This window comes from Monodon monoceros, unplaced genomic scaffold, assembly GCF_005190385.1.
Source record: "Monodon monoceros isolate NGI ecotype Baffin Bay Population unplaced genomic scaffold, NGI_Narwhal_1 Super_Scaffold_6, whole genome shotgun sequence".
Lineage (NCBI taxonomy): Eukaryota > Metazoa > Chordata > Mammalia > Artiodactyla > Monodontidae > Monodon > Monodon monoceros.
Window position 1 is genome coordinate 53,089,410 of NW_021703783.1, and position 26,581 is coordinate 53,115,990.

Here is a 26,581-nt window from a genome sequence, read left to right on the forward strand (position 1 = left end):
GTTGGGGGGGTGCATCTTGGAACCAATCCACCATGGATACTGAGGGACAACTGTATATTATTCAATGATTCTGCTGTTTACAAGACATTCAAATCGGTGCAAATAGAGTTTCATTCACCATATATATATGCATTACTAATGCAGTCTTGATTGTCTAAATTTTTAGGTGTAGCATACGTTTTATTGATTTGCAAATAAAAGATTAAATGTGTAAGAATTGTTTAAAAAATGTGATTATTGGATCTTATAGGCAATTTTCCCATAATAATGAGTTTTTTCTTCCAGTATTGAGGTAATTGACATACAGTATTGTATAAGTTTAAGGTGTACAGCATAATGATTTGACTTGTTTACATTCATGAAATTATTACAATTAGTTTAGTGAACATTATCTCATAGATACAACACTAAAGACAAAATTTTTTGTTCTTGTGATGACAACTCAGGGTTTATTCTCTTAACTTTCATATATAACATACCACACTGTTAATTATATATATCATGTTGTACATTATATCTTTAGTACTTATAACTGGAAGTTTGTACCGTTTTATTGCCTCTATCCATTTCCCTCTCCCCCGAATCCCCACCTCTGGTAAACAAAAATCTGATCTCTTTTTCTGTTTATTTGGTTTTTTTGTAAGTAGAAAGACCTACAGTACTATTGATTTGTTAGTTCATGTTATACAAGAGTGGTTTGGTATTTCTATACATTTTCGAATGATTACCACAGTAAGTCTCGTTATGATATGTTGCTATGCAAAGGTATTACATAGTTATTGCCTATAATCCACACAGTGTAAATTTTACACCATGACTCATTTAAATACTTTGCAACTGAAGGTTTGTACCTCTTAATGTCCCTCACTTATTTCTTTCCTCCTTTCACCTCCCTTCTCTCTGGCAACCACCTGTTTGTTCTCTGTATCTATAACTTTCTGTTTTGTTGTGTTCGTTTTATAGATTCCACTTGTAAGTAAAAGTATTTGTCTTTCTCTGTCTGACTTATCACTTAGCATAATACTCTCTAGGTCCATACATGTTGTTGCAAATGTTAAGATTTTATTCTTTTTTATGGCTAATATTCCGTGTGTGTGTGTTTGTGTGTACTACATCTTCTTTACCCATTGTTTGCTAATGGACACTTGGGTTACTTCCATATATTTGCTGTTGTAAACAGTGCCGCCGTGAACGTTGGGGTGCATGTACCTTTTTTTTTTTTTTTTTTTTTTGGCTGCACCACAAGGCATGTGGGATTTTAGTTCTCTGACTGGGGATTGAACCTGTGACCCCTGCGTTGGAAGTGTGGAGTCTTAACCACTGCACCACCAGCGAAGTCTTGCTGCATGTAAATTTTTGAATTAGTGCCTTTGGTTTTTTCTAGATGTATGCCCTGGAGTGGGATTGCTGGATCATATGGTAGCTATGTTTTTAGTTTTTTGAGGGAACTCCGTACTGTTTTCTGTAATGGCTGCAGCAATTTACATGCCCACCAACAATGTACAAGGATTCCTCACCAACACTTATTTGTTTTCTTGATAATAGCCATTCTGACAGGTGTGAGGTGTATCTCAATTGTGATTTTGATTTGCATTTCCCTGATGATTAGGGATGTTGAGCGTCTTTTCATGTACCTGTTGGCCATCTGTATGTCTTCTCTGGAGAAATGTCTGTTAAGGTCTTCTGCCCATTTTTTAATAGGATTGTTTTTTTGATGCTTAGTTGTATGACTTCTTTATATCAGTATATTTTGGGTTTTAACCCCGTGTCAAATATATCATTTGCAAGTATCTTCTCCCATTCAATAGGTTGTCTTTTCATTTTGTTGATAGTTTCTTTAGCTGTGCAAAAGCTTTTTAGTTTGATGTAGTCCCGTTTGTTGATTTTTTGCTTTTTGTTTCCCTTGCCTGAGGACACATATCCAAAAAAAAAATCACTAAGATCAATGTCAAACAGCAAACTACCTGTTTTCTTCTAGAAGTTTTATGGTTTCAGGTCTTACATTTAAGTCCTTAATCTATTTTGAATTTATTTTAGTGAATGGTGTGAGAGCCTCGTCCAGTTTCTTTTGCATATAGTTGTCTCGATTTCTCAACACCACTTATTGAAGAGGCTGTCTTTTTCCCATTGTACATTCTTGCCTCCTTTGTCATAGATTAATTGGCCATAAGTGTGTGGGTTTCTTTCTGGACTCTGTATTCTATTCCATTGATCTATGTGTCTGTTTTTGTGGCAGTACCATACTATTTTGATGACTAGCTTTGTAGTATAGTTTAAACCAAGGAGCGTGAGACCTCCAGCTTTGTTCTTTTTTCTCAAGATTGTTTTGGCTGTTCAGGGTTTTGTGTGTGTGTGTGTTTCCATACAAATTTTAGAATTAGTTCTAGTCCTGTGAAAAATACCATTGATATTTTGTTAAGGATTAGATTGGTATGTAGATTTCCTTGGATAGTATGGTCATTTGAATAATGTTAATTCTTCCAGTCCATGAACACAGTGTATCTTTCTGTCTGTGTCATATTCAATTTCTTTCATCGATGTCCCGTAGTTCTGTTTTTTGAATTTTTGAATTTTATTTTTTTATACAACAGATTCTTATTAGTTATCCATTTTATACATACTAGTGTATATATGTCAATCCCAATCTTGCATTTCATCACAGCCCCACCCCCCTCCCCACAGCTTTCCCCCCTTGGTGTCCATACATTTGTTCTCTACATCTGTGTCTCAGTTTCTACCCTGCAAACCGGTTCATCTGTACCATTTTTCTAGGTTCCACATACATGTGTTAATATACGATATTTGTTTTTCTGACTTCGCTCTGTATGACAGTCTCTAGATTCATCCCTGTCTCTACAAATGACCCAATTTCGTTCCTTTTTATGGCTGAGTAATATTCCATCGTATATATGTACCACATCTCCTTTATCTGTTCATCTGTAGATGTCCATTTAGGTTGCTTCCATGACCTGGCTATTTTAAGTAGTGCTGCAGTGAACATTGGGGTACATGTGTCTTATTGAATTATGGTTTTCTCTGGGTATATGCCCAGTAGTGGGATTGCTGGGTCATATGGTAATTCTATTTTTAGTTTTTCAAGGAACCTCTATACTGTTCTCCATAGTGGCTGTATCACTTTACATTCCCACCAGCAGTACAAGAGGGTTCCCTTTTCTCCACACCCTCTCCAGCATTTGTTGTTTGTAGGTTTTCTGATGATGCCCATGTTAACTGGTGTGAGGTGAAACCTCATTGTAGTTTTGATTTGCATTTCTCTAATAATTAGTGATGTTGAGCAGCTTTTCATGTGCTTCTTGGCCACCTGTATGTCTTCTTTGGAGAAATGTCTGTTTAGGTCTTCTACCCATTTTTGGATTGGATTGTTTTTTTAATATTGAGCTGCATGCGCTGTTTATATATTTTGGAGATTAACCCTTTGTCCGATGATTCATTTGCAAATATTTTCTCCCATTCTGAGGGTGTGTTTTCATCTCGTTTGTAGTTTCCTTTGCTTTGCAAAAGCTTTGAAGTTTCACTAGGTTCCATTTGTTTATTTTTGTTTTTATTTCCATTACTCTAGGAGGTGGATCAAAAAAGATCTTGCTGTGTTTTATGTCAAAGAGTATTCTTCCTGTGTTTTCCTCTAAGAGTTTTATAGTGTCTTGTCTTACATTTAGGTCTCTAATCCATTTTGAGTTTATTTTTGTTTATCGTGTTAGGGAATGTTCTAATTTCATTCTTTTACATGTAGCTGTCCAGTTTTCCCAGAACCACTTATTGAAGAGACTGTCTTCTCCATTGTATATCCTTGCCTCCTTTGGCATAGATTAGTTGACCATAGGTGCGTGGGTTTATCTCTGGGCTTTCTGTCCTGTTCCATTGATCTATATTTCTGATTATGTGTCAGTACCATGTTGTCTTGATTACTGTAGCTTTGTAGTATAGTCTGAACTCAAGGAGTCTGATTCCTCCATCTCCCATTTTTTTCCCTCAAGACTGCTTTGGCTATTCGGGATCTTTTGTGTCTCCATACAAATTTTATGATGATTTGTTCTAGTTTTGTAAAAAATGTCATTGGTAATTTGATAGGGATCGCATTGAATCTGTAGATTGCTTTGGGTAGTATAGTCATTTTCACAATGTTGATTCTTCCAATTCAAGAACATGGTGTATCTCTCCATCTGTTTGTATCATTTTTAATTTCTTTCATCAGTGTCTTACAGTTTCCTGCATACAGGTCTTTTGTCTCCCTAGGTAGGTTTATTCCTAGGTATTTTATTCTTTTTGTTGCAATGGTAAATGGGAGTGTTTCCTTAACTTCTATTTCAGACCTTTCATCATTAGTGTATAGGAATGCAAGAGATTTCTGTGCATTAATTTTGTATCCTGCAACTTTACCAAATTCATTGATTAGCTCTAGTAGTTTTCTGGTGGCATCTTTAGGATTCTCTATGTATAGTATCATGTCATCTGCAAACAGTGACAGTTTTACTTCTTCTTTTCCAATTTGTATTCCTTTTATTTCTTTTTCTTCTCTGATTGCCATGGCTAGGAGTTCCAAAACTGTGTTGAATGATAGTGGTGAGAGTGGGCATCCTTGTCTTTTTCCTGATGTTAGAGGAAATGATTTCAGTTTTCCACCATTGAGAATGATGTTTGCTGTGGGTTTGTCGTATATGGTCTTTATTATGTTGGAGTAGGTCCCCTCTGTGCCCACTTTCTGGAGAGTTTTTATAAATGGGTGTTGAATTTTGTCAAAAGCTTTTTCTGCATCTATTGAGATGATCATATGGTTTTTCTTCTTCAATTTGTTAATATGGTGTATCACATTGATTGATTTGCGTATATTGAAGAATTCCTGGCATAAATCCCTCTTTATCATGGTGTATGATCCTTTTAATGTGTTGTTGGATTCTGTTTGCTAGTATTTTGTTGAGGATTTTTGCATCTATGTTCATCTGTGATATTGGTCTGTAATTTTCTTTTTTTTGTAGTATCTTTGTCTGGTTTTTGTATCAGGGTGATGGTGGCCTCATAGAATGAGTTTGGGAGTGTTCCTTCCTCTGTGATTTTTTGGAAGAGGTTGAGAAGGATGGGTGTTAGCTCTTCTCTAAACGTTTGATAGAATTCACCTGTGAAGCCATCCGGTCCTGAACTTTTGTTTGTTGGAAGATTTTTAGTCACAGTTTCATTTTCATTACTTGTGATTGGTCTGTTCATATTTTCTGTTTCTTCCTGGTTCAGTCTTGGAAGGTCATACCTTTCTAAGAATTTGTCCACTTCTTCCAGGTTGTCCATTTAATTGGCATAGAGTTGCTTGTAGTAGTCTCTTAGGATGCTTTGTATTTCTCCTGTGTGTTGTAACTTCTCCTTTTTCATTTCTAATTTTATTGATTTGAGTCCTCTCCCTCTTTTTCTTGATGAGTGTGGCTAATGGTTTATCAATTTTGTTTATCTTCTCAAAGAACCAGCTTTTAGTTTTATTGATCTTTGCTCTTGTTTTCTTTGATTCTATTTCATTTATTTCTGCTCTGATTTTTTTTTTTTTTTTTTTTTTTTTTGCGGCACACGGGCCTCTCGCTGTTGTGGCCTCTCCCGTTACGGAGCACAGGCTCTGGACACGCAGGCCCAGCAGCCATGGCTCATGGGCCCAGCTGCTCTGCAGCATGTGGGATCTTCCCGGACTGGGGCACGAACCCGTGTCCCCTGCATCAGCAGGCGGACCCTCAACCACTGCGCCACCAGGGAAGCCCGCTTCTGTAGTTTTTTTTTTTTTTTTTTTTTTTTGAGGTACGCGGGCCTCTCACTGCTGTGGCCTCTCCCGTTGCAGAGCACAGGCCCTGGACACGCGGGCCCAACGGCAATAGCTCACGAGCCCAACCACTCCTCGGCATGTGGGATCCTCCTGGACCGGGGCATGAACCTGTGTCCCCTGCATCAGCAGGCGGACTCTCAACCACTGCACCACCAGGAAAGCCCCGCTTCAGTAGTTTTGACAGGCAGGCTCAGTAGTTGTGGCTCGTGGGCTCTAGAGTGCAGTCTCAGTAGTTGTGGTGCATGGGCTTAGTTGCTCCACGGCATGTGGGATCTTCCCGGAGAAGAGCGTGAACCTGTGTCACCTGCATTGGCAGGCAGATTCTTAACCACTGTGCCACCAGGGAAGTCCCTGCTTTATGTGTTTAGGTGCGCCTATGTTAGGTGCATTTATAACTGTTATGTATCTTTTTCTTAGGTTTATCCCTTTATCATTATGTATTGTCCTTAGTCTCGTGTGACTGTCTATTTTCAAATCTATTCTGTCTGATGTAAGTACTGCTACCTCGTTTTTATTTTTGTTTTTTTAATTTCCATTTGCATGGAATACTTTTTTCCATCCCTTTTCAGTTTGTATGTTCAGATCTGAAGTGAGTCTTTTGTAGGCAGCATATATACTGGTATTGTTTTTGTAGCTGTTCAGCCATTTTATGTGTTTTGATTGGAGCATTTAGTTCATCTACATTTAATGTGATTTTTGACAGGTATGTACTTATTGCCATTTTGTTAACTGCTTTGGGGTTGTTTTTAATAGTTGTTTTTGGTCCTTCTTTTGATCTCTTCACTTGTGATTTGAAGACTTTCTTTAATGTTATGTTTGAATTCCTTTTTTCTGTGTGTTTATATTATAGGTTTTTGGTTTCTAGTTACCTTGAGGTATCTATCTATCTGTGTGTCTGTCTATCTACTTACCTATCTATGATTATTTTAAGTTGCCGATCTCTTAAGTTCAAATGCATTTCAACAATCCTGCATTTTTACTAATCATCCCCCCCATGTTAACTGTTTTTGACATCACATTTTACATCTTTTTTTTGTGTGTATCCCCTTACTACTTATTGTGGTTATAGAGTTTTACTACTTTTGTCTTTTAACCTTCTTACTAGCTTTGTACATAGTTGACTGACCACCTTTACTGTATATTTGTCTTTACCAATGAGATTTTTCCTTTTGTAATTTCCATTTTTCTAGTTGTGGCATTTCTTTTTTCTTTTTTCCACTTAGGAAGTCCCTTTAACATTTCTTGTGAAGCTGGTTTGCTGGTGCTGAACTCTTTTAGCTTTTGCTGGTCTGTAAAATTTTTGATCTCACCCTCAAGTGAAAGCCTTGCCTGGTAGAGTATTTTTTGTTGTAGGTTTTTCCCTTTCATCACTTTAAGTATATTGTGCCACTCCCTTCTGACCTGCAGAGTTTCTACTGAAAAGTCAGCTTATAGCCTTATGGGAGTTCCCTTGTACATAAGTAGTTGCTTTTCCTTTGCTGCCTTTAATATTCTCTCTTTATCTTTAATTTTTAAAAATATTTATCATTTATTCATTTATTTTGGCTGCACTGACTCTTAGTTGTGGCATGTGGGATCTTATTATTATTTTCTTTTTTAGTTGTTCCATGTGGACTTCTTAGTTGCAGCATGTGGACTTTCAATTGTGGCATGCATGTGGGATCTAGTTCCCCGAACAGGGATTGAACCCGGGCCTCCTGCACTGGGAGTGTGCAGTCTTACCTACTGGACCACCAGGGAAGTCCTGCCATTCAGTTTTTGTCTTGGTGTGGTCCTCTGGGTTGATCCTATATGGGACTCTCTGGGCTTCCTGGACCTGGATGTCTTTTCTTTCCCAGGTTAGGGAAGATTTTAGCTATTATGTCCTCATATATATTCTCTGCCCCTTTCTCTCCTTCTGAGACTCCTATAATGTGAATGTTGGTACACTAGATGTCCCTCAGGTCTCTTAAACTCCTCATTTTCTTTTTTTTTTTTTAATTGAAGTATAGTTGATGTACAATATAAATTTCAGGTATAAAACAGTGATTCACAATTTTCAAAGATTATACCCCATTTATAGTTACAAAATATTAGCTATATTCCCTGTGCTGCACAATATATCCTTGTAGCTTATTTATTTTATACATAGTAGTTTGTACCTGTTAGTCTTCTACCCCTGTCTTGCCTCTCCCCTCTTCCTTCTCCCCTCTCCCCATTGGTAAACACTAGCTTGTTTCTATCTGTAAGTCTGTTTCTTTTTGTTACATTCACAAGTTTTTTTTATTTTTCAGATTATACACATAAGTGATATCATACATTATTTGGCTTTCTCTGACTTATTTCACTAAACATAACACCCTTCAAGTCCATCCATGTTTCAAATGGCAAAATTCCATTCTCTTTTATGGCTGAGTAGTATTCCATTGTATATATACCACATCTTATTTATTCATTTGTCTGTTGATGGGCACTTAGGTTGCTTCCATATCTTGGCTATTGTAAATAATGCTGCTATGAACATTGGGATTGTCCTAATTTCTTTTTGTTTGCTTGTCTGTTTGCTTTTTCTGTTCAGCTCCAGTGTTTCCCACTACTCTTTTAGCTTGTGGATCCATTCCTCTGTACCATCTAATCTACTGTTGATTCTTTCTAGTGTATTTTTCATTTCAGTTATTGTATTCTTCATCTCTGTTTGGCTCTTCTTTATATTTTCTAACTCTTCGTTAAAACTGTATAACTTTTTGCTCTGTTCACCCATAGAACTTTATCTAAAGTTCTGAACATTGTTTTGATCATTACCTGGTGACTAGGGCTGTATGCTCTAAGGGTGCCCCCTATTTGGGCTTCTTGAACCCTTCTGTTGTGGTGGGCTGATTACTATGGGCCATCTGGTGGGTGTGGCTGGCCCTGTTCTGGTTGGTTTCCAAGCCCTGCCTTGTGCAGAGGCTGCCATCTGCTGGTGGGTAGGGCTGGATTACAAGGTTGCTGGCTATGGGGCCCTGGGGGATCCTGGGCTCCAGCTAATCCACTAGTGAGTGGAGCCAGGTACTAGAGTGGGTGGTTATGGATGGAGGTGGGGGAGTGTGTCCTGGATCTAATGTTGGCTTGCTGGTAGGTGGGGCCAGTTCCTGACACAGCTGGCTGCTGGGTCTGAGGTGTCCCAAAGCCGGTGTTGGCCCACTGGTGAATGGGGCTGGAGCCTGGGGCAGCTGGCTAATGGGTCCAAAGGGTTTTGGAGCTGGTGTCTGCCTGCTGGTGGGTGGGATTGGGGCCTGGGGGTTTCTGGGGCTGGTGTTGGCCTGCGGGTAGACAGTGCTGGAGCTAGTGCTAGCTCACTGGTGGGCAGAACTGCATTCCCAGGTCTCTGGCTGCAGGGCCCTAAGGGTCCTAGAGCTGGTGTCCTGCTGGTAGGTGGGGCTGGATCCTGGACCAGCTGGCTGAGGGTCCCAAGGTGTCCCAGAGCTGATTTTGGCCTGCTGTTGGGCAGGACCAGGGCCCAAAGGGTCCTGTGACTGGTGCAGGCCTACTGGTGGATGGGCTGGGTCCTGATACTGTAGGCTGCAGGGCTGAAGTGGTCCTGGGGCTGGTGTCCACCTCATGGTGGGCAGGGCCAAGGCCCAGGGTGTCCTGGGGCTAGTGCTAGCTCACTGGTTGGCAGATCCAGGTCCTGGGGTCTTTAGCTGCAGTGTCCTGGGGGTCCTGGAGTTGGTGTTTTGGCCTGGTGGTGGGTAGGGCTGGTGCCCATGGGATCCCGGGACTGGTGTCTACCCACTGGTGCGTGAGCCTGGTCCTGTGGCTAGTGCCAGCCCATTGGTAGGCAGGGTCAGGGTCTGAGGCCTCTGGTAGACAGAGCCAGGTCCTGGGTTGACTGTGGGCTCAGGGGATCTTAAGGTGGCAGGCCTCATGGTGGGTGGGGCTGTCTCTCCACCTGGTTGGTTGCTTGGGCTGAGGCATCCCAGTACTGATAACCACGGGCTGGTGGGAGGGGCTGGATCCCAAGGCTAATAAGCTAGAGCAAGGACTCCAAAATGGCACTTGCCAGCAGTGTTCATGTGGTAGAGCAAACTCCCAAAGATGGTTGCTGCCAGTGTCTATGTCCCCAGGGTGAGCTGCAGTTGCTTCCTACCTCTCCAGGAGACTCCAAGATCAGATGGTGAGACTGATGCTCCTTTCAAATTACTGCTTATACTCTGGGTCCTGGAGGATGTGAGAGTTTGTGTGCACCTTTATCAGTGGTGTCTCTATTTCCCACAGTCCTCTGGCTCTCCCAAAAGTAAGCCCTGCTGGCCTTTAAAGTCAGACATTCTAGGGGCTCATCCTCTTGGTGCAGGACTCCCCGGGCTGGGGAGCCCAACGTGGGGCTGACCACTCGCTCCTTGGTGGGTGACACACCCGCGGTATGGATTTTGACTATACTACGTCACCACCCCTCTTACCCTGCTCATTGTGGTTCCTTCTTTATATCTTCGGTTGAAGATCTTTTCTGCTAGTCTTCCCAGTTTTTCTCATCAATAGTTTCCCTGTTGTAATTTTGGTGTGCCCATGGGAGGAGGTGTGCTCAGGGTTTTCCCTTTTCTGCCATCTTGGCCACATTTCTCCCCCATTATAATTAGTTTTGTTAAAATAAAAATTATATTTGAAATCACCTATTTGGATAATCAAAGGCAGTAGTCTGAATATGCTGCTTTTTTTTGGAAGGGCCATGCCTGCCCACTTTGGAAGTACACATATATGGGCAGTTGGGAGCCTCTAAGGCATCGAATAAGACCAACATGAGAGAATGATGTTACAATTTAGTAGGGCCACGAAATGCCGTTGTCTCCCTATCCTGTTCACTTGTGTTACCATATGGCAGCCTGGCTTAAGTGGTTTCTCAACACGTGATAGTTCTGAACAGTCTGGAAGGGATGTAGCTAGTGCATGGATGGGACTAGAGTTAGCTACCCTGTCACTTGTCAGCATGAAAAACCCTATCGTAATTGCCTGTAACTTCTCTGTGTCATCTATGAAACTAAATTCCATGAAGCCAGGAACATCTTCTTGATTGTGATACACATACAGGTGCTCAATAAGAGTTTATTGAATGAATCGAAGCACTGGGACTTGAGTCTTGAAGCTGGCTTTAAAAGCAGGAGATTGTGGGTCCCAAAGCTAAACCAGGGTTAGTTGTTGGCATAATTTAGATTTCTAATTTTAATAAATGTTTTAAAGGTACTGATTAGTGTTTAGGTCTGTAGGCTGATGACAATAACTGCAAGTAGTCATTCATTGTATTGTGAAAAGTTGGTAGTTGCATTTTCTGGTTATGTGGATTCTGAATTGGGTTTTGATTTAGTATTTATAAAAAATTATTTCTTAATAATTATTTCTTTTAAAAGTACCAGTTGTTTAAAAGTTTGTAGCCATATTGTCTATCATGCAGCCAGCTTTCAGTTAGATATGATAGGGAATTTTTGACATTTACAAATACTGCTTTTAAAAGGTAATTATCTGAAAGCACCAGCACATTTAGAAGGTGCTCAGAAATGTTTAATTATAATAACAAATTGTAAAATGAACTGTTAACAGGAACTAGCAAAAAGCAACAGAAAATAGAACAAGGGCATTGTGAAGTGACAAGCAGTTGGGAGACTCCACGTGTGTTTAGTAATTTACTAGCAGGTAATGTATTTGAAATTATATATTAAAATATTGTTAGAATATTATTTTGGATAAGAGAACCATAATTGATTGTTTTTAGGAGGGTGGTGATCCTAAAACATACTTGAATTCTTATCACTCTTCTAAAACATTCCTATTTTAAAAAATTGATAGACATTGCCTCTCTCTCTCTCTCTTTTTTTTTTGCCGCGGCTTGCGGGATCTTAGTTCCCTGACCAGGGATGAAACCCGGGCCCATGGCAGTGAAAGCATTGAGTCCTAACCACTGGACTACCAGGGAATTCCCAACATTGCCCTCTCATCCTTTCAGTCCTATAGATCTGCCTTCAGAATACAACTATTTATATGTTCACCCAACAACTTGAAGTCAGCTTATCAAAATATCTTTCATATTCAAAATTGCAACATTTTCAAAACATTTTTTGTTACTGTCATGTTAGGTGAATTTCATTTATTTCTCAGTTAAGTTTTAGTATTTTTATGTGCTTAATTTTGGTCTACACCTTTCCAGGCAATACCCTGTATTAGGCCTTCTTCCAAGATCACAGTAACATCTGCCTAAATTGACTTCACCTTTTTTTTTTTTTGGTTCATTTATAGATAATTTACAGATATCTTCATGTTGCTTCCCTGATTTAAATATTTTTAAAAAAACCTTCAATAATTTCACTGCTTGTTGGACATTATCTCAGATGTTTGCCTGATCATTTTACTTTTACAGCTGTCTGTGGAACAGGTGCTTTCTTTTCACCACTCTCTTCTCTCATCTTTCTTGCTGCAACAAAGGTCATAGGCCTCCTGAGTCTCTCAAGACTTTTAATTTTCATCCTAGTGGACTGGGGCAGGCTAAATTCAAAATAGCAGATCTGGTACTTACCTGCTTAGTGGCCTTAGAATTAGAGACAATAAATGCATAGAGCCTGGAGTCTGGTGGGTGGGAAGGACCAGAAGTCGTTTAATATCCTTCTTGCATCCATTCATGACCATAAACCCACTGAGCTAGACTTGAATTCACCCCGCCCTTTTTTTTCCCACGTTGCCTGGTACTCTGTTCACGCTTAAATTCACTGCCTTGCTGCTTTGTATCTTTCAATAGCAGATTGTAACATCCTTTTGTGTTGTCTTATTCCCCCAGGTGCCTCATATAATGCATTGTGTGCACAGTAGGCATTCAGTAAAGGATGTTGCTTGGCAAGGAAATCAGCTGTGCAGTTTTCTCTAATTTACAAGAGGACAAGACAGTTGTAAGAATCATCCTGAAAAAATGTTGTCCATGCAATAAATTACTTAAATGGCAAAAGAGAAACATTTTAAGGAAAGAGTGGTCTTTAAAAGTTGATATGGTATCAGACTTGTAATAGAATTGGGAAAGCTTTTCTTAAAAACAGAACAGCCCTCTGTATTTTAAAAAAATACTTTTTTTCACCTTTTCTCACAATCGTTCATTTTTCTTTTTTAAGAGGCATGTGAGACCAGGTCTCTGTAGTTAAGCACTTTAACCACCAGGTGGAAGCACCGCACTGGGAGTTCTCGGAAGGCAACCGTCAGCTCCTAACTACTGGTAGGTAGATTCCTAACAGTAAGTACAGAATACTCCTGGAAGACAGATTGCTGGGCTAGAAAGCAAAGAAAGAATGGGAGTTGTTACACATTTTGGTCCTGAAATCCTTCACTATTCACCCTTCAGGGCTTCATGAGACAAACACTGTGTAAAAATGCTATATGTTAGTGTTGAAGAACATGTTCTTGATCAATTAGGGAAAAGTTTAAGTGAGCTAAGTTTATAAACTATTATTTCAAGATCTGGAAATTTCAATGAATATGTAAGAAGGTGTAGCAATTGTGTACGCTGGTGCAGGCGGACTCTCAACCACTGCGCCACCAGGGAAGCCCTGAGGTTTCATTTTTTAAATCAGTTGCTTTTCTTTCATTCTAAAAGTAGTTAGTAGAAAATTTCAAAAATGAAGTAGGAAAAAACGAAAACATACTACCAACCAAAAAGCTGACTAATCCTTTTTACAGTTTATCTTCTTTTACTTTTTTCCCCTCTATGTCTAATAGTTTAAAATTTAGTTCATTTGTACTTTGCTTTGGACGGTGGCGTAGGGAGTAATAAACGCTATAAGGAGCTGCAAATTTAAGGATCAACGTCTAGGGACTTCCCTGGCGGTCCAGTGGTTAAGACTCCGCGCTTCCACTGCAGGGGGTGTGAATTCGATCCCTGGCTGGGGAACTAAGATCCCATATGCCGCGCGGTACGGCCAAAAAATTAAAAAAAAAAAAAAAGTATCAAAGTCTAGCTAAGATATACCAGGAAACTCCTGCTAAAGGCAGTCCTATATAATGAATTTTCTTTTGAAAATAGAAAAACTGGCCCCAATTCATCTTCAAAATTGAGACATTTGTCACTTTTTAGAAATTGGTACCTGTAAATTAGTTCCTACTCAGTCTTGGCTTATTTAAACTATTATTTGTTTAGCATGTTTCAGGGGGCAGACATACACTTAAGCCCAACCTCTCTGTCCTATGACTAGAAATTCGATGTTAAGAGGTTGCATCGATGAAGGGATGAGGGCTAGGGCTGTTAGTTATCCAACTCCTAGAAGAGGCAAATTTTTTATTATTCTGTGTTTCAAAAGCACTTTGAAATCAATAAAATATTATTCAAGACAAAAGACCCCTCCCTATATACCAGCATTTCCCAAAATTTCTAGATATATAAGTTCAAAGAGATGGTACTAGGCTAAATTATTTAAGAAAATGGTTCCATGGTTGAGTCTGTTTGGGGAATCCATTTCTTTCCTGCTTGATTTCTCAGACCCTTTACAGTAGTGTGCGCTGGGAATTTTCCAAAGATTTTGTGTGTGTGTGTGTTTGTGGTATGTGTTTTTTGTGTGTTTGTTTTTTGTGCCAGTAGGCACACTTTTCATCCATTATCTCCCCCATGGCACAAAGTAATTTGGATAGGTATATATCATATAAACTGTTCTGGAAGGACTCTCTGGGCTTTGAAGAATTATTGCAATATTATTGCCTCATAATAGGTCATTAGATTTGGTCTTTATTTGATGGCAATCAGTTCTCTCTGGTATGTGGACTTTGTACACTGGTGTAAGTATTTGTTTTCAAAGTAATGTAATGGAAAGAAACAGCATTTGTTGTTTACAGGAATATTCTTTATTGAGAATCAGAAATATTCTGATTTTACTGAATTCAGAGGTAGTCTTGGCCCCTGCCCCATAACACTTTTTAGTCTTAGACAATTTGTGCATTTTAAGTTTTTAATTATAGTACAAAAGAAAGTCACTGAGAAAACTTATAAAATCAGCTTATGCAATATTTATAAAAGGCTATGGAGTAGTTCATATGCTGAAGTATGAGAAAATGGTTTGTGAGCAATACAGTACAATATCTGCTTATCAGTGATACAATGTAAAGTCTGTAATGAAGTTAGAGTGTTTCCCCAAATTTCTACGTTAGGTGCTGTGAACTTTTTTTCACTTTAATCATCATAATTTTCTCCCCTTCCCACCAATCTAAATCTGTCATGACATAGGCATCAACTGTATTGTCACCGTGTAGAATAAGAACCAAATTTCTCAATAAGCAACTTCCTCTGTCACAGTGAGACAATATGCTATGCTCATTTTTCTAGATTCCCTAGGAAAAGATATTTTTAATCCAGTGACAGATATTTTTACTTTCTAAAGGTAGAGCTAACCTCTCATACCATTTTAAGAAATATTACAAATGCAAATTTGCTTCTAGAACAAAAATGTTGATTTCTTAGACTTTCAGAAATATTTGAGAAGAGGCTTTTTAACATTTCTGATACATCCAACAGCTCAAGTCTGTGATAAATTAAGCACCAAAGTCAACACTGATAGTACCTGCAGAGACTTAACATTTCTCTAAAATACTCCCCACCATTTAAATTCATTCATGTTAACATTTATTATAATTTGAGGAGGTACGTGGGTAAAAGCTGTGTTATTTCATGAACATTTCCTTAAATATTATTAAATGGTCATTCTAGCTAGCCACTGTTTCAGCTTTCAGACCAATTCTCTTTATTGGTCTCTAATAAGTTATACTGCCTTCAAAATATTTATGCCTCTTGAGTGTTAATTATCCTTCCTCCACCTGGGCAGGTACCCAAAACTGGCACCAGAGTGTGGCATCTTACACCGCTGCTACTGATAATCATAGAATCACAGTCAAGCAGAGACCTTCATTTTACAGGTAAGGAAACTGAACTGTGGTGGGTTGGATCACAGGGCTCCTGCCTCCTAATTATCATTCTATTATACATGCTATCTTCTTTTCGCCTATCTTGAAAATCTTTTACTATGTTGGTTTCTCTATAAAAGGAATTACACCTGAACTTAGAACCCGGGGAGCATAATCAACAGCCTAAGAGGGTGGAGAACAGTAGGAAAGGTGTTGGGGATCTGGTCTCACTGTAGTCAGAATTCCATGGTCGTTTTTTCTCTTGAACACGTCACTTGATGAGTGGAGGGTATAGCTGGGATTCTACCATACTAAATCCTTGCAGCAAACTTCACTTTCAAGCACAGAGCTGTTGCTGCAAAATACACCCCAAACCTGCTCTGAACTAAATTCAGGTTTGGTTTATATTTGGTTTGGAAATTTTCTAAATTGTTTTGCTTGTCTCTAAATGGTTTTGCGTCTGATTCTGATAAAATTTCTGATTTTAAAAGCATTATTTCCTTCAGATATTTACATTAAGGCTCATGAACCAAATCAGATTTTGGTTCATGTCCCTTCAGAATTGCTATCTTAGAAAAGGAAAAGTTAGAACTCAGAATGCCTGACTGAAAATTGTTTAGGACTTGATAGTAAATCAAGTTGAGTTTTGTATACTTTTATCTGTAATATTACCAAAATCATTTTCTGCAATATTATATTAATATATACTTTGAAGTATATAATAAATTACCACTTATTTAAATAAAAATGATCAAGATATTTAGGTTATTACCAGATTTAAAAGAGGTCTTCAAATATTGCTGATATTAACATGTATGATTTTGTGCATGTAGAATAAACTGGCATAGGAATAGCTCCTAAATGCCCATGTATCTCCCTTTCATTTGTGGGTCTCAAGCAGGTACCAAGCCCAGTACAGTTTCTGTTTCCAGACCCTATAGGACTTTCAATTTAAAATAAGAGCTAAGGCAACTCACTTTCATGAGCGATACACAGCACTCAGAAACCTGCTCCCCAGAGTTGCTGGTCTGCTGTTTGATACCCCCACCTCCCCTAATTCTTGCATATAATGTTTTAAGAGCAGCAGTTTGCTGGAGCACTTGGTTCATTCATTCAGGTCTCACCATGTGATAGGGTTTAGAATAAGTTTTTCAAACAAATTAAATTGACCCTGGTCTCAGAGACCTCACACTCTGCCAGAGAAAATCACTCATGGAAATAGAAGAGCATAATGCAGTGTTATAAATCCCACAACAGAGGTAACCTGTTTAATTTGTGGAGCAAAGAGGCTGGGAGGGGGTGAAACTGAGTGGAATGGGACAGTGGTCAGCAAAGGTTTCCCAGAGGAGTTGATACCTGAACTGTTGTTGTTGTTTTTTTAAGGGAATCATCATTGATCTTTATATTTTACTTGTTTACTCTTTAACAGACTAGTCTTTGTTTCTGTTGGAGTTTCACCTAAGTAAGATAAGTAATTTACACAGCATGTATGCCTTGGAGCCTTCACTTTCTAGAGTACATTATTATGAAGCACCTAATGAAGCATTATTTTAATATTTAATAGTCATTATCCTCTTTTTTTATTGTGGTATAATATACATAACATAAAATTTACAATTTTAACCAGTTTTGAGTATACAATTCAGTGGCATTAAATGTTGTACAACCATCATCACTATCTATTTCCAGAACTTTCTCATCATGACAAACAGAAACTCTGTACCCATTAAACAACCTGAACTGGGTTTTAAAGGAGGAGTGGGAAAGAAAATGTAGCAGGTCAGAATGTCATTGCAGACACAGGGGACACACAGCGTGCTATGTGTGTAGGAACTACAAGCAGTTGATTGCTGATTTTTGTTTTAAATAGACCCCTTTCCCCAGTGCTGTGTGGAGGTTGGATTTGAAGAGGAGAAAGCTGGAAGCAAGAGACCAGTAGAGCTGTTGCCGTGGTACAGGTGAGCTATGATGGCCTAAACCTGGTGGTGTTAGTAGCCATGAAGAGAGGGTAGAATCAATCAACACATACAAATAACATCAATCTTTAGTGACTGACTGGATAGATGGGATGGAGGAGGAGGAGGAGGTATCAAGGGTGACTCCCAGGTTTCTAGTTTGGTGCTATCAGTAACTGAGATAGAATGCAGGAGGAAGAGCAGCTCTGGGGAGAGAAGTATGTTCAGTTTTTCAACATGATGAGTTTGAGGTATCTATGGGTCACATCCAGGTAGATGTGTCCAGTGGGCAGTCAGACCTGAGTCTGAAGCTCAGGCATTTGGAGGTCATCAGCATAAGAGAAGACTGTGGCATCTGGTTGCAGAAAGGCAGGGACCCTTACCTTAATTGACCTATTATTTTGGGGCTCAGTAGACAAATTTGTCATCCCATCAGGCCCATATTTTCTTGGGCCACTGAGACGTGGATGCCTGTTTTCTCTCATATTTCCTTAGAACATTGGCAAAACTTAATATTCCCAGTCCTATCATCATTTTTCCCTGCACTGAGAATTATATATGGCACTATCTCTTCACATATAGTACACATGGCAAGGTCTTGTATATAGTAGGTGATCAATAAATGTTCATCTTCATTGCTTATATTCAAATGGCTCTCTGTGTACAAAATTACCTCCTTTTTTTCTTGCAGGAACTTCTTTCATGCTTCTCAAGTTTAACTTCTTACAAATTTCTAAGACTACTTCAAGATTAAGTGTAAGTGAGCAGTACTTGATGGGTAGGTGTCTTCCATCATTAAGACTAAATCATTCCTTTCATTATCACCATACTTTTCTTGTTGCAGGATTTGGAAACAAACATTTCTCTTCTTAGGGAAGGACCGTGGAGTTTATCCAGTCAAGGTCCCACAGAGGGAGTTAGAGTTGCAGTAACCTGGCGTGAGTAAGCCCTGATTCCAGGTGGTGATGGGGGTTGAGTTTCACATTCTGCTTTATTTGAACAATATGTGAAAAAGAGTCACTAAAAATAAGAACAGACTGGGCTTTGTTGCAGCTGAGTGGCCTTGCAAATCTCTGTAAAGAGGAATTATAGGACATAAAGGATCTGATTCTGGGATATGATCCAATTGCCCTGTGAATGGAAGTAAAATATCCTTTTTAAGAGCACTGAAGTTCTGGGATTTTGGGGGAATAGTCACCTCTGTGAGATGTGAATTGTGTCCAGGGACTGTAACCTGAGAGGAAACAAGAAAGTTATCTGAGTGATTTCAGATGTTTTGTGGTGCCAACAGTGAAAAACACTGATATCCACCACTAAAATGCAGCCTTTATGAAACACATGTAACAACCTGCCAGGTCTCCCCAGGCTAGAAACAGCTTCAGTCCTGCTCGGTGAATGAGTTACCAAGTGCCTACTGATACGGACCGCAGTTGTTAATGCTGTTGCTGAGAATTACAAAGTGAAATGAAGACAGTTCCTTTATCTGAAGATGTAAGTCAGAAGCAATAGACTGATTTCTGTCCCCATCGTTTTCATGGAGCGCAAAGGTAAAGAGTTGACTGTTTCTCTTTGTCTCAAGTCTGTACTTAATATCCTGATTCTGTGTCAAGATTATTTATAAGTGGAATTTTTTTCTCAATTTATTCCATTTTCCTTGCAGCTGATCTAAGTGTATATATAAGTTATTGCTTCTTTAAAAAGCTTTGATTTTACCTGGTTTTGTCCATGAGTCTGAATCTTCAGCTAGATTTATCTTTTTGGTGGAGGAAATGATCAGGAAAATAATGACAAATACTAAACTAACTAAAGACTATTGCTACTGAGAAATGCTTTTATTATATATGGTAGAGAGGGAAAAGAATAACATTTACGTAATCACTAATTGGCATGTATTTTAGCCATTCATTTCAGCTTCCAGAGTCTTTCTTACCTTCTGTTTTTGTCCTAGAGCTAGTAACTAAAGCCAACTTGTGCTGAGTTAGTCTAATTGGAAATGAACAATTCATAACTTTATAAATATGTGGCTTATTTTTAAAATTTTTTATTGGAGTATAGTTAATTTACAAATTGTTAGTTTCAGGTGCATAGCAAAGTGAATCTGGTATACATATATCCAAGATGTGGCTTATTTATGGGATTGCATAAAAACAGTTTGTTGATAGATTCACTATAAGGAAAACCCTTTTTTTTCACAGAATGAAAATGTCACAGTAAATAACAGGAAAATAAAGGGTCTTTTAGGGCAAAGATTCATAGTGAGTTGAGGTCTTTCCAGTTCTATTCATGTCCTCGGTAGGAGGAAAGATACTCAAGAAAAGCATGAGCCCCTCACTCAAAGTGCTGAGTACTTTGGTGATAACCTATGGAGCAGGGGTTTTTAATCCTAGAGTTTTATGAACTGAAAACCATGCCCTTTATTATGTCCTAAAGATGAAACAACTACAAAGCCAGTTTTTATTACAGAATAGATGACTACCTTCTCTCAGGAGTAGCTCTATACGGAATGACTACTATGGCTGGCGTTAGACCCACTAAGCAAACTAGATGAATCTTGACATTCTTAAAGTCACATCAAAGAGGAAGAGTCATAATCTGACCAAATAAATCAGATACTTATTCATTTAGTTCATTCACATAAACTCACTCAGCCTCAAACTAGTCCTTAGAGGAAGAAAAGCCTTAGAAAACATGCATCTAAATAAAATTAAAATCTGGAATTTTACTTGCATTGATTGGAAAACTCAACATCGTTTGCTTATGAGCGGGCTGCAAAATATGTATCACTTAATATAGTGGTAAACTTTGTGGATCAAATTTTATTTGTAGTGAATTCTAAGGAACTTGCGTCGCAATCAATTTTTAATAGTAGAAGTTATGGTTCACGGAACAGATGTTAAACTGGTATTCCATGAAGCTTGGAAGAACTGTGGCCACATTGTATTTTTGTTTGTGTTTTTAAATTTTTATTGGAATATAGTTGCTTTACAATGTTGTGTTAGTTTCTGCTGTACAGCAAAATGAATCAGCTCTATGTATGTATATATCCCCTCCTTTTTGGATTTCCTTCCCATTTAGGACACCACAGAGCATTGAGTAGAGTTCCCTGTGCTATACAGTAGGTTCTTATTAGTTATCTATGTTATACATAGTAGTGTATATATGTTAATCCCAATCTCCCAGTTCATCCCACCACCCCAGATTGTTTATTTATTCTTATTAATAAGGTTTGTTCCATTTTTTATCATAAAAGGTACCACCCGAAATGGGATTTGGCTTCTATTTGAAAAATTGCCAGTTGGGGAAAAAACATGATTTTCTGAGTTTCTTCCTATTATTGCCACCTCACCGACTCCCCGCTAAATGCAAGTTGGCCTTTTATTCTGTCCTGATGTATCTACTTTTGGACTTTCCAGACTTATTTTAGATCCTTTCTAGGTAAGTATTGTGAGTTCTATAATATTTTAATAACAATAGTTAGCATTGTATACTTACCTCTATTACATAGAACCCAGGCAAGAGAAGGAGGTAATACTCTCCAAATTTGTTGGTTCTATAGGGGCAGACATGTTTTCTGTCTTGAACTTCTACAGTTACATTGGGTAATGGAGTCCCATTCTGATCAAAAATTTGACCCTTTACACCTGCAAGACAAAAAGAATTAAATGTTAATGCCACATTTTATGGCATATGAAAAAAAATTCTTGTAATTATTTAAGAAAAATGTCCTCAATATTTATTAGCTGTTTTGAGTTAATTGAGTGTTTCAGAAGGGATGGTAAACTTTAAAAAAAATTGAGATATAATAAAAATATAACATATTAGTTTCAGGTGTACAACATAATGATTTAATATATGTATTGTGTAACAGTCACCACAATATGCCCAGTTAACATACACATTTTTTTTCTTGTGACGAAAACTTTTAAGATTTACTCTTAGCTAATTTCAAATATACAATATAGTATTTAACTATATTTACCATGCTGTACATTACATCCCCAGGACTTATTTATTTTATAACTGGAAGTTTGTACTTTTTGACTGCCTTCACCTATTTTTCCCCACCCCCTGCCTCTGGCAACTACCAATCTATTCTCGATATCATGAGTTGGTTTTTTTTTTTTAAGATTCCACATATAAGTGACATCATAAGCTATTTGTCTTTCTCTGATTTATTGATATTTCACTTAGTATAATGCCCTCAGTGTCTGTCCATATTGTCACAAATGGCAAGATTTCTTCTTATGGCAGAATAGTATTCCATTGTATAAATATACCATTTTCTTTATTCATCCAATTAAGTTGCTTCTGTGTCTCAGCTATTATAAATAATGCTGCAGTGAACATGGTGGGTGCAGATATCTTTTCAAGTTAGTTTTCTCATTTCTTTTGGATAAATACCCAGAAGTAGAATTACTGGATCATATGGTAGTTCTATTTTGGATTTTTCTTAGAATCTCTATACTGTTTTCCATAGTGCTGCACCAATTTACATTCCCATCAACAGTGCACAAGGGTTCCCTTTTCTCCACATCCTTGCCAACACTTGTTGCTTCTTGTCTTTTTTGACAATAGCCTTTCTAACAGGGGTAAGGTGATATCTCTACTTGTCTTTAACTCTTGATACTTTAATTACAGTGTGTCTTGATGTGGGTCTCTTTCGGTTCATCTTATTTGGAACTCTCCAGGCTTCCTGGATCTGGATGTCTGCTTCCTTCCCCAGGTTAGGGAACTTTTCAGCCATTTTTCCTTCAAATAAGTTTTATATCCCTTTTTCTCTCTCTCCTCCTTCTGGGACCCCTATAATGCAAATGTTTGTCTGTTTGATGTTGTCCCATAAGTTCTTTAAGCCATCTTCACTCTTTTTCATTCTTTTTCTTTTTGCTGCTCTGATTGGATGAATTCCATTGTCCTGTCTTCAGGTTCACTTATCCTTTCTTCTGCCTCATCTAGTCTGCTGTTGAACTCCTCTACTGTATTTTTCAGCTCTATGACTTTTATTTGGTACTTCCTTATATTTTCTTTCTCTTTGTTGAAATTCTCATTTTGTTCATGCATAGTTCTACTGAGCTCAGTGAGTATCTTTATGACCATGATTTTGAACTCTTTATCAAGTAAATCACCTACCTCTATTTCATTAAGCTCTTTTAGGGGGTTTTATCTTGTTCTTTCATTTGGAACATATTCCTCTGTGTTGACTCTCTGTGTTGGTTTCTATGCATTATATAAAACAACCATCTCTTCCAGTCTTGAAGGAGTGGCTTTGTGTAAGAGGTGAACTTACTGTTCAACCCTGCCCCAGCTCTGGGTTTTCTCTCAAACTTTTATGATTATCCAAGAAGCTTACTTTAGTATTAATGGCTCCAGTAGTTGAGGGTGTGCCAAGACCTGTCAGTATCCCAAAGGGGAGTATCTCAGTCAGCACAAAGGTTCAGGCAGATTGGGAGCCAAACCCACAGCTTCGAAAGTATACAAATATACCTCTTCAGGGGGAAGACTGGGAGATGGGTGTTTCTGTCTGTTCCCTCTGCACTGAGCCCTGGGGTGACTGACAGCCAGTTAAGAACCATTTCTTTGTTTGCTTCGTTCGCTTTGTTCATCTCTTGCACTCATGAACACAAGCCATGTTGGCCAAGAGCCAGGCTATCAAGGGATGTGTTCTCTGGGCAGTAGCCAAAAAAGCCAAGGGGTACAGATGGGTACACAGGCTCCTTTCTTGGAGACACTGGTGATCTGGGGTACGGCATAGGTTGAGAGTGAAGATGGTGTGCCCAGTGGCCTCTGATGAATGATTGTAGTCAGCCGCTAGATGTGTATTTAATTAGAATTCTGCTCCTCAGGCCACAGCTATGAAGATAAACTAATAGTCCTCTTTCACAGAAAGACTGGGTTTTCAGTCTGCTGCCTCTCCACTGTGTCCTGAGTGTAGCTGGTTAAGAACTCCTTCTCTGTTTGTTACAGTTCTGTGGGATTTATGAACACAAGACGTGCTGGCCAACAGACCCAGGAAATCAAGGGGTAGCCTCTGGGTGGCAACTGCAAAAAACAGTGCACCAGACGAGTGCACAAACTCTTTTCCAGGAGATTCCAGGATCCTGGAGGGAGGTGGAGGGACAGGGCAAAGATGGCAGCCACAAGCATCCATCTTTGGAGAGTATTTCAGTTGGCTCCTAGATGTATGTTAAATTAGATGACTGCCCCTCAGACTGAAACTTTCAGACAAGCAGATATGCCTCTTTCACAGAAAGACTGGGCACTTTTCAGTCAGCTGCCTTAGTGCTGGGTCCTGGGGGGTAGCCAGGTAAGTCTTTAAGAACTGTTTCTCAGTTTGCTATAGCCTTGTGGGTCTCATGGATGTGAGCCCCTTCATTTTCAAAGCTAGATGTTTCGAGAGCCTCCAGAAGGAACCAGCCCTGCCAACACCTGGACTTTAGCCCAGTGAGACTGGTTTTGAACTTCCAACCTCCAGAACTGTGCATTTAAATTCACTGTTACTTGAGAGGAGACAAGATGGCGGAGTAGAAGGTAAGCTCACCACTTCTTATGGAAACACCAAAATCACAACTAACTGCTGTACAACCATTGACCAAAAAATGCTGAAACCTACCAAAAAAGATACCCTGCATCCAAAGACAAAGAAGAAGCCACAACAAGACAGTAGGAGGGGGTGCAATCTCAATAAAATCAAATCCCATACATGCCAGGTGGGTGACCCAAAAACTGGAAACAGAAGTTCTCCCACAGGAGTGAAAGTTCTGAGCCCTGTGTTAGGCTCCCCAGCCTGGGAGTCTGGCAATGGGAGGAGGAGCTCCCAGAGAATCTGGCTTTGAAGGCCAGTGGGTTTTGGTCACAGGGATTCCCCAGGACTGGGGGAAACAGAAACTCTATCTTGGAGGGTGCACACAGGGTCTTGTATGCATCAGGACCCAGGGGAAAAAAGCGGTGACCTCAATAGACTGGGCTAGACTTACCTGCTAGTATTGGAGGGTCTCCTGCAGAAGCAGGGGGTGGGGGCAGCTGTGGCTCACTGCAGGGACAAGGCCACTGGTGGTGGTAGTGTGGTAGTTCTGGTTGGTACTCATTGGCATGAGCCCTCTTGGAGGCTGCCATTTTCTCACCGAGTCCCAGCCCCACCCAACAGCCTGTAGGCTCCAGTGCTGGGACGCCTCAGGCCAGATAACCAACAGGGTAGGAACACAGCCCCACCCATCAGCAGACAGGCTGCTTAATGTCTTCCTGAGCACACAGCTGCCTGATAAACACACCCCCTGACATAGCCTTGCCCACCAGAGGGACAAGGCTCAGCTCCACCCACCCATGGGCAGGTACCAGTCCCTCCCACCAGGAAGCCTACACAACCCTCTTAAACAGTCTCATCCACCAGGGGGAGGCGACAGCAGAAGTAAGAAGAAATACAATCCTGCAGCCCGCAGAATGGAAACTGCAATCACAGAAAGTTAGACAAATTGAGATGGCAGAGAAATATGTCCCAGATGAAGGAACAAGATAAAACCCCAGAACAACTACTAAGTGAAGGGGAGATAGATAGGCGATCTACCTGAAAAATAATTCAGAGTAATGATAGTAAAGATGATCTGAGATCTCAGAAAAAGAATGGAGGCACAGATCGAGAAGATACAAGAAATGTTTAACAAAGACCTAGAAGAATTAAAGAACAAACAGAGATGAACAATACAATAACTGTAATGAAAAGTACACTAGAAGGAATCAATAGCAGAGTAACAGGCAGAAGAATGGATGAGTGACCTGGAAGAGAGAATGGTGGAATTCACTGCAGTGGGACAAAGAAAAAAGAAAGAAAAGAAATGAGGCCAGACTAAGAGACCTCTGGGACAACATTAAATGCATGATCATTCTCATTATAGGGGTCCTAGAAGGAGAAGAGAGAGATAAAGGACCTGAGAAAATATCTGAAGAGATAACAGCTGAAAACTTCCTTAACATGGGAAAGGAAATGGTCACCCAAGTCCAGGAAGCACAGAGAGTCCCAGGCAGGATAAACCCAAGGAGGAACATACGAAGACACATAGTAATCAAATTGACAAAAAATTAAAGACAAAAAATGTTAAAAGCAACAAGGGAAAAGCAACAAATAACATACAACGGAATTCCCATAAGGTTGGCAGCTGATTTCTCAGCAGAAACTCTGCAGGCCAGAAGGGAGTGGCACAATATATTTAATGTGATGAAAGGGAATAACCTACAACCAAGAATACCCAGCAAGGCTTTCATTCAGATTCAATGGAGAAATCAAAAGCTTTACAGACAAGCAAAAGCTAAGAGAATTCAGCACCAACAGACCAGCTTTGCAACAAATACTAAAGGAACTTCTCTACGGGCAAAAGAAAAGGCCACAACTAGAAACAAGAAAATTACGAATGGAAAAACTCACTGGTAAAGGCAAACATAAAGGTAGGGAATCATAGGCACACAAATATGATATCAAACCCAGCAACTGTGAGAAGAAGAAAGCAAAAATGCAGGATACAGGAAATGCATTTGAAATTAAAAGACTGGCAACTTAAAACAATCTTGTTTGGGCTTCCCTGGTGGCGCAGTGGTTGAGAGTCTGCCTGCCGATGCAGGGGACACAGGTTCGTGCCCCGGTCTGGGAAGATCCCACGTGCCATGGAGCGCCTGGGCCCATGAGCCACGGCCGCTGAGCCTGCGCATCCGGAGCCTGTGCTCCACAACGGGAGAGACCACAACAGTGAGAGGCCCGCGTACTGCAAACAAAACAATCTTGTTTATGTATAGACTGCTATAGCAAAACCTCATGGTAACCACAAACCGAAAATGTACAACAGAGACACACACAAAAAAGGAAAAGGCATTCAAACACAACGCTAAAGTTAGTCATCAAATCACAAGAGAACAAAAGAGGAAGGGAAGAAAAAAGACCTACAAATCCAAAACA

The 26,581-nt window shown here is 39.5% G+C and overlaps 1 protein-coding gene and 1 long non-coding RNA gene across 4 annotated transcripts in view; one reads left to right on the forward strand and one right to left on the reverse strand.

Moving 5' to 3' along the window:
- Nucleotides 1-26,581, reverse strand: part of CPM (carboxypeptidase M) — a 127,698-nt gene that overhangs the window by 23,517 nt on the left and 77,600 nt on the right. Inside the window, exons 8-9 of one of the 2 annotated variants that reach the window (XM_029205688.1) lie at nt 21,136-21,284; nt 18,231-18,877 (exon numbers count right to left, since the gene is read on the reverse strand). In XM_029205688.1, the coding sequence (XP_029061521.1) occupies nt 18,635-18,877; nt 21,136-21,284 (392 nt within the window). In that variant the 3' untranslated portion in view covers nt 18,231-18,634. Of the gene's footprint in view, nt 1-18,230; nt 18,878-21,135; nt 21,285-26,581 lie in introns of those variants that run through there. The other variant, XM_029205689.1, reaches the window with a different exon arrangement.
- On the forward strand, nt 11,258-21,121 carry LOC114885625. Of its 2 annotated transcripts, XR_003791147.1 has the most exons (5): nt 11,258-13,019; nt 15,610-15,700; nt 17,559-18,581; nt 18,999-19,190; nt 20,894-21,079. It is a non-coding gene; the product is annotated as an uncharacterized LOC114885625 (long non-coding RNA). The 2 variants fall into 2 exon arrangements; XR_003791146.1 differs by having other exon boundaries at nt 18,999-21,121.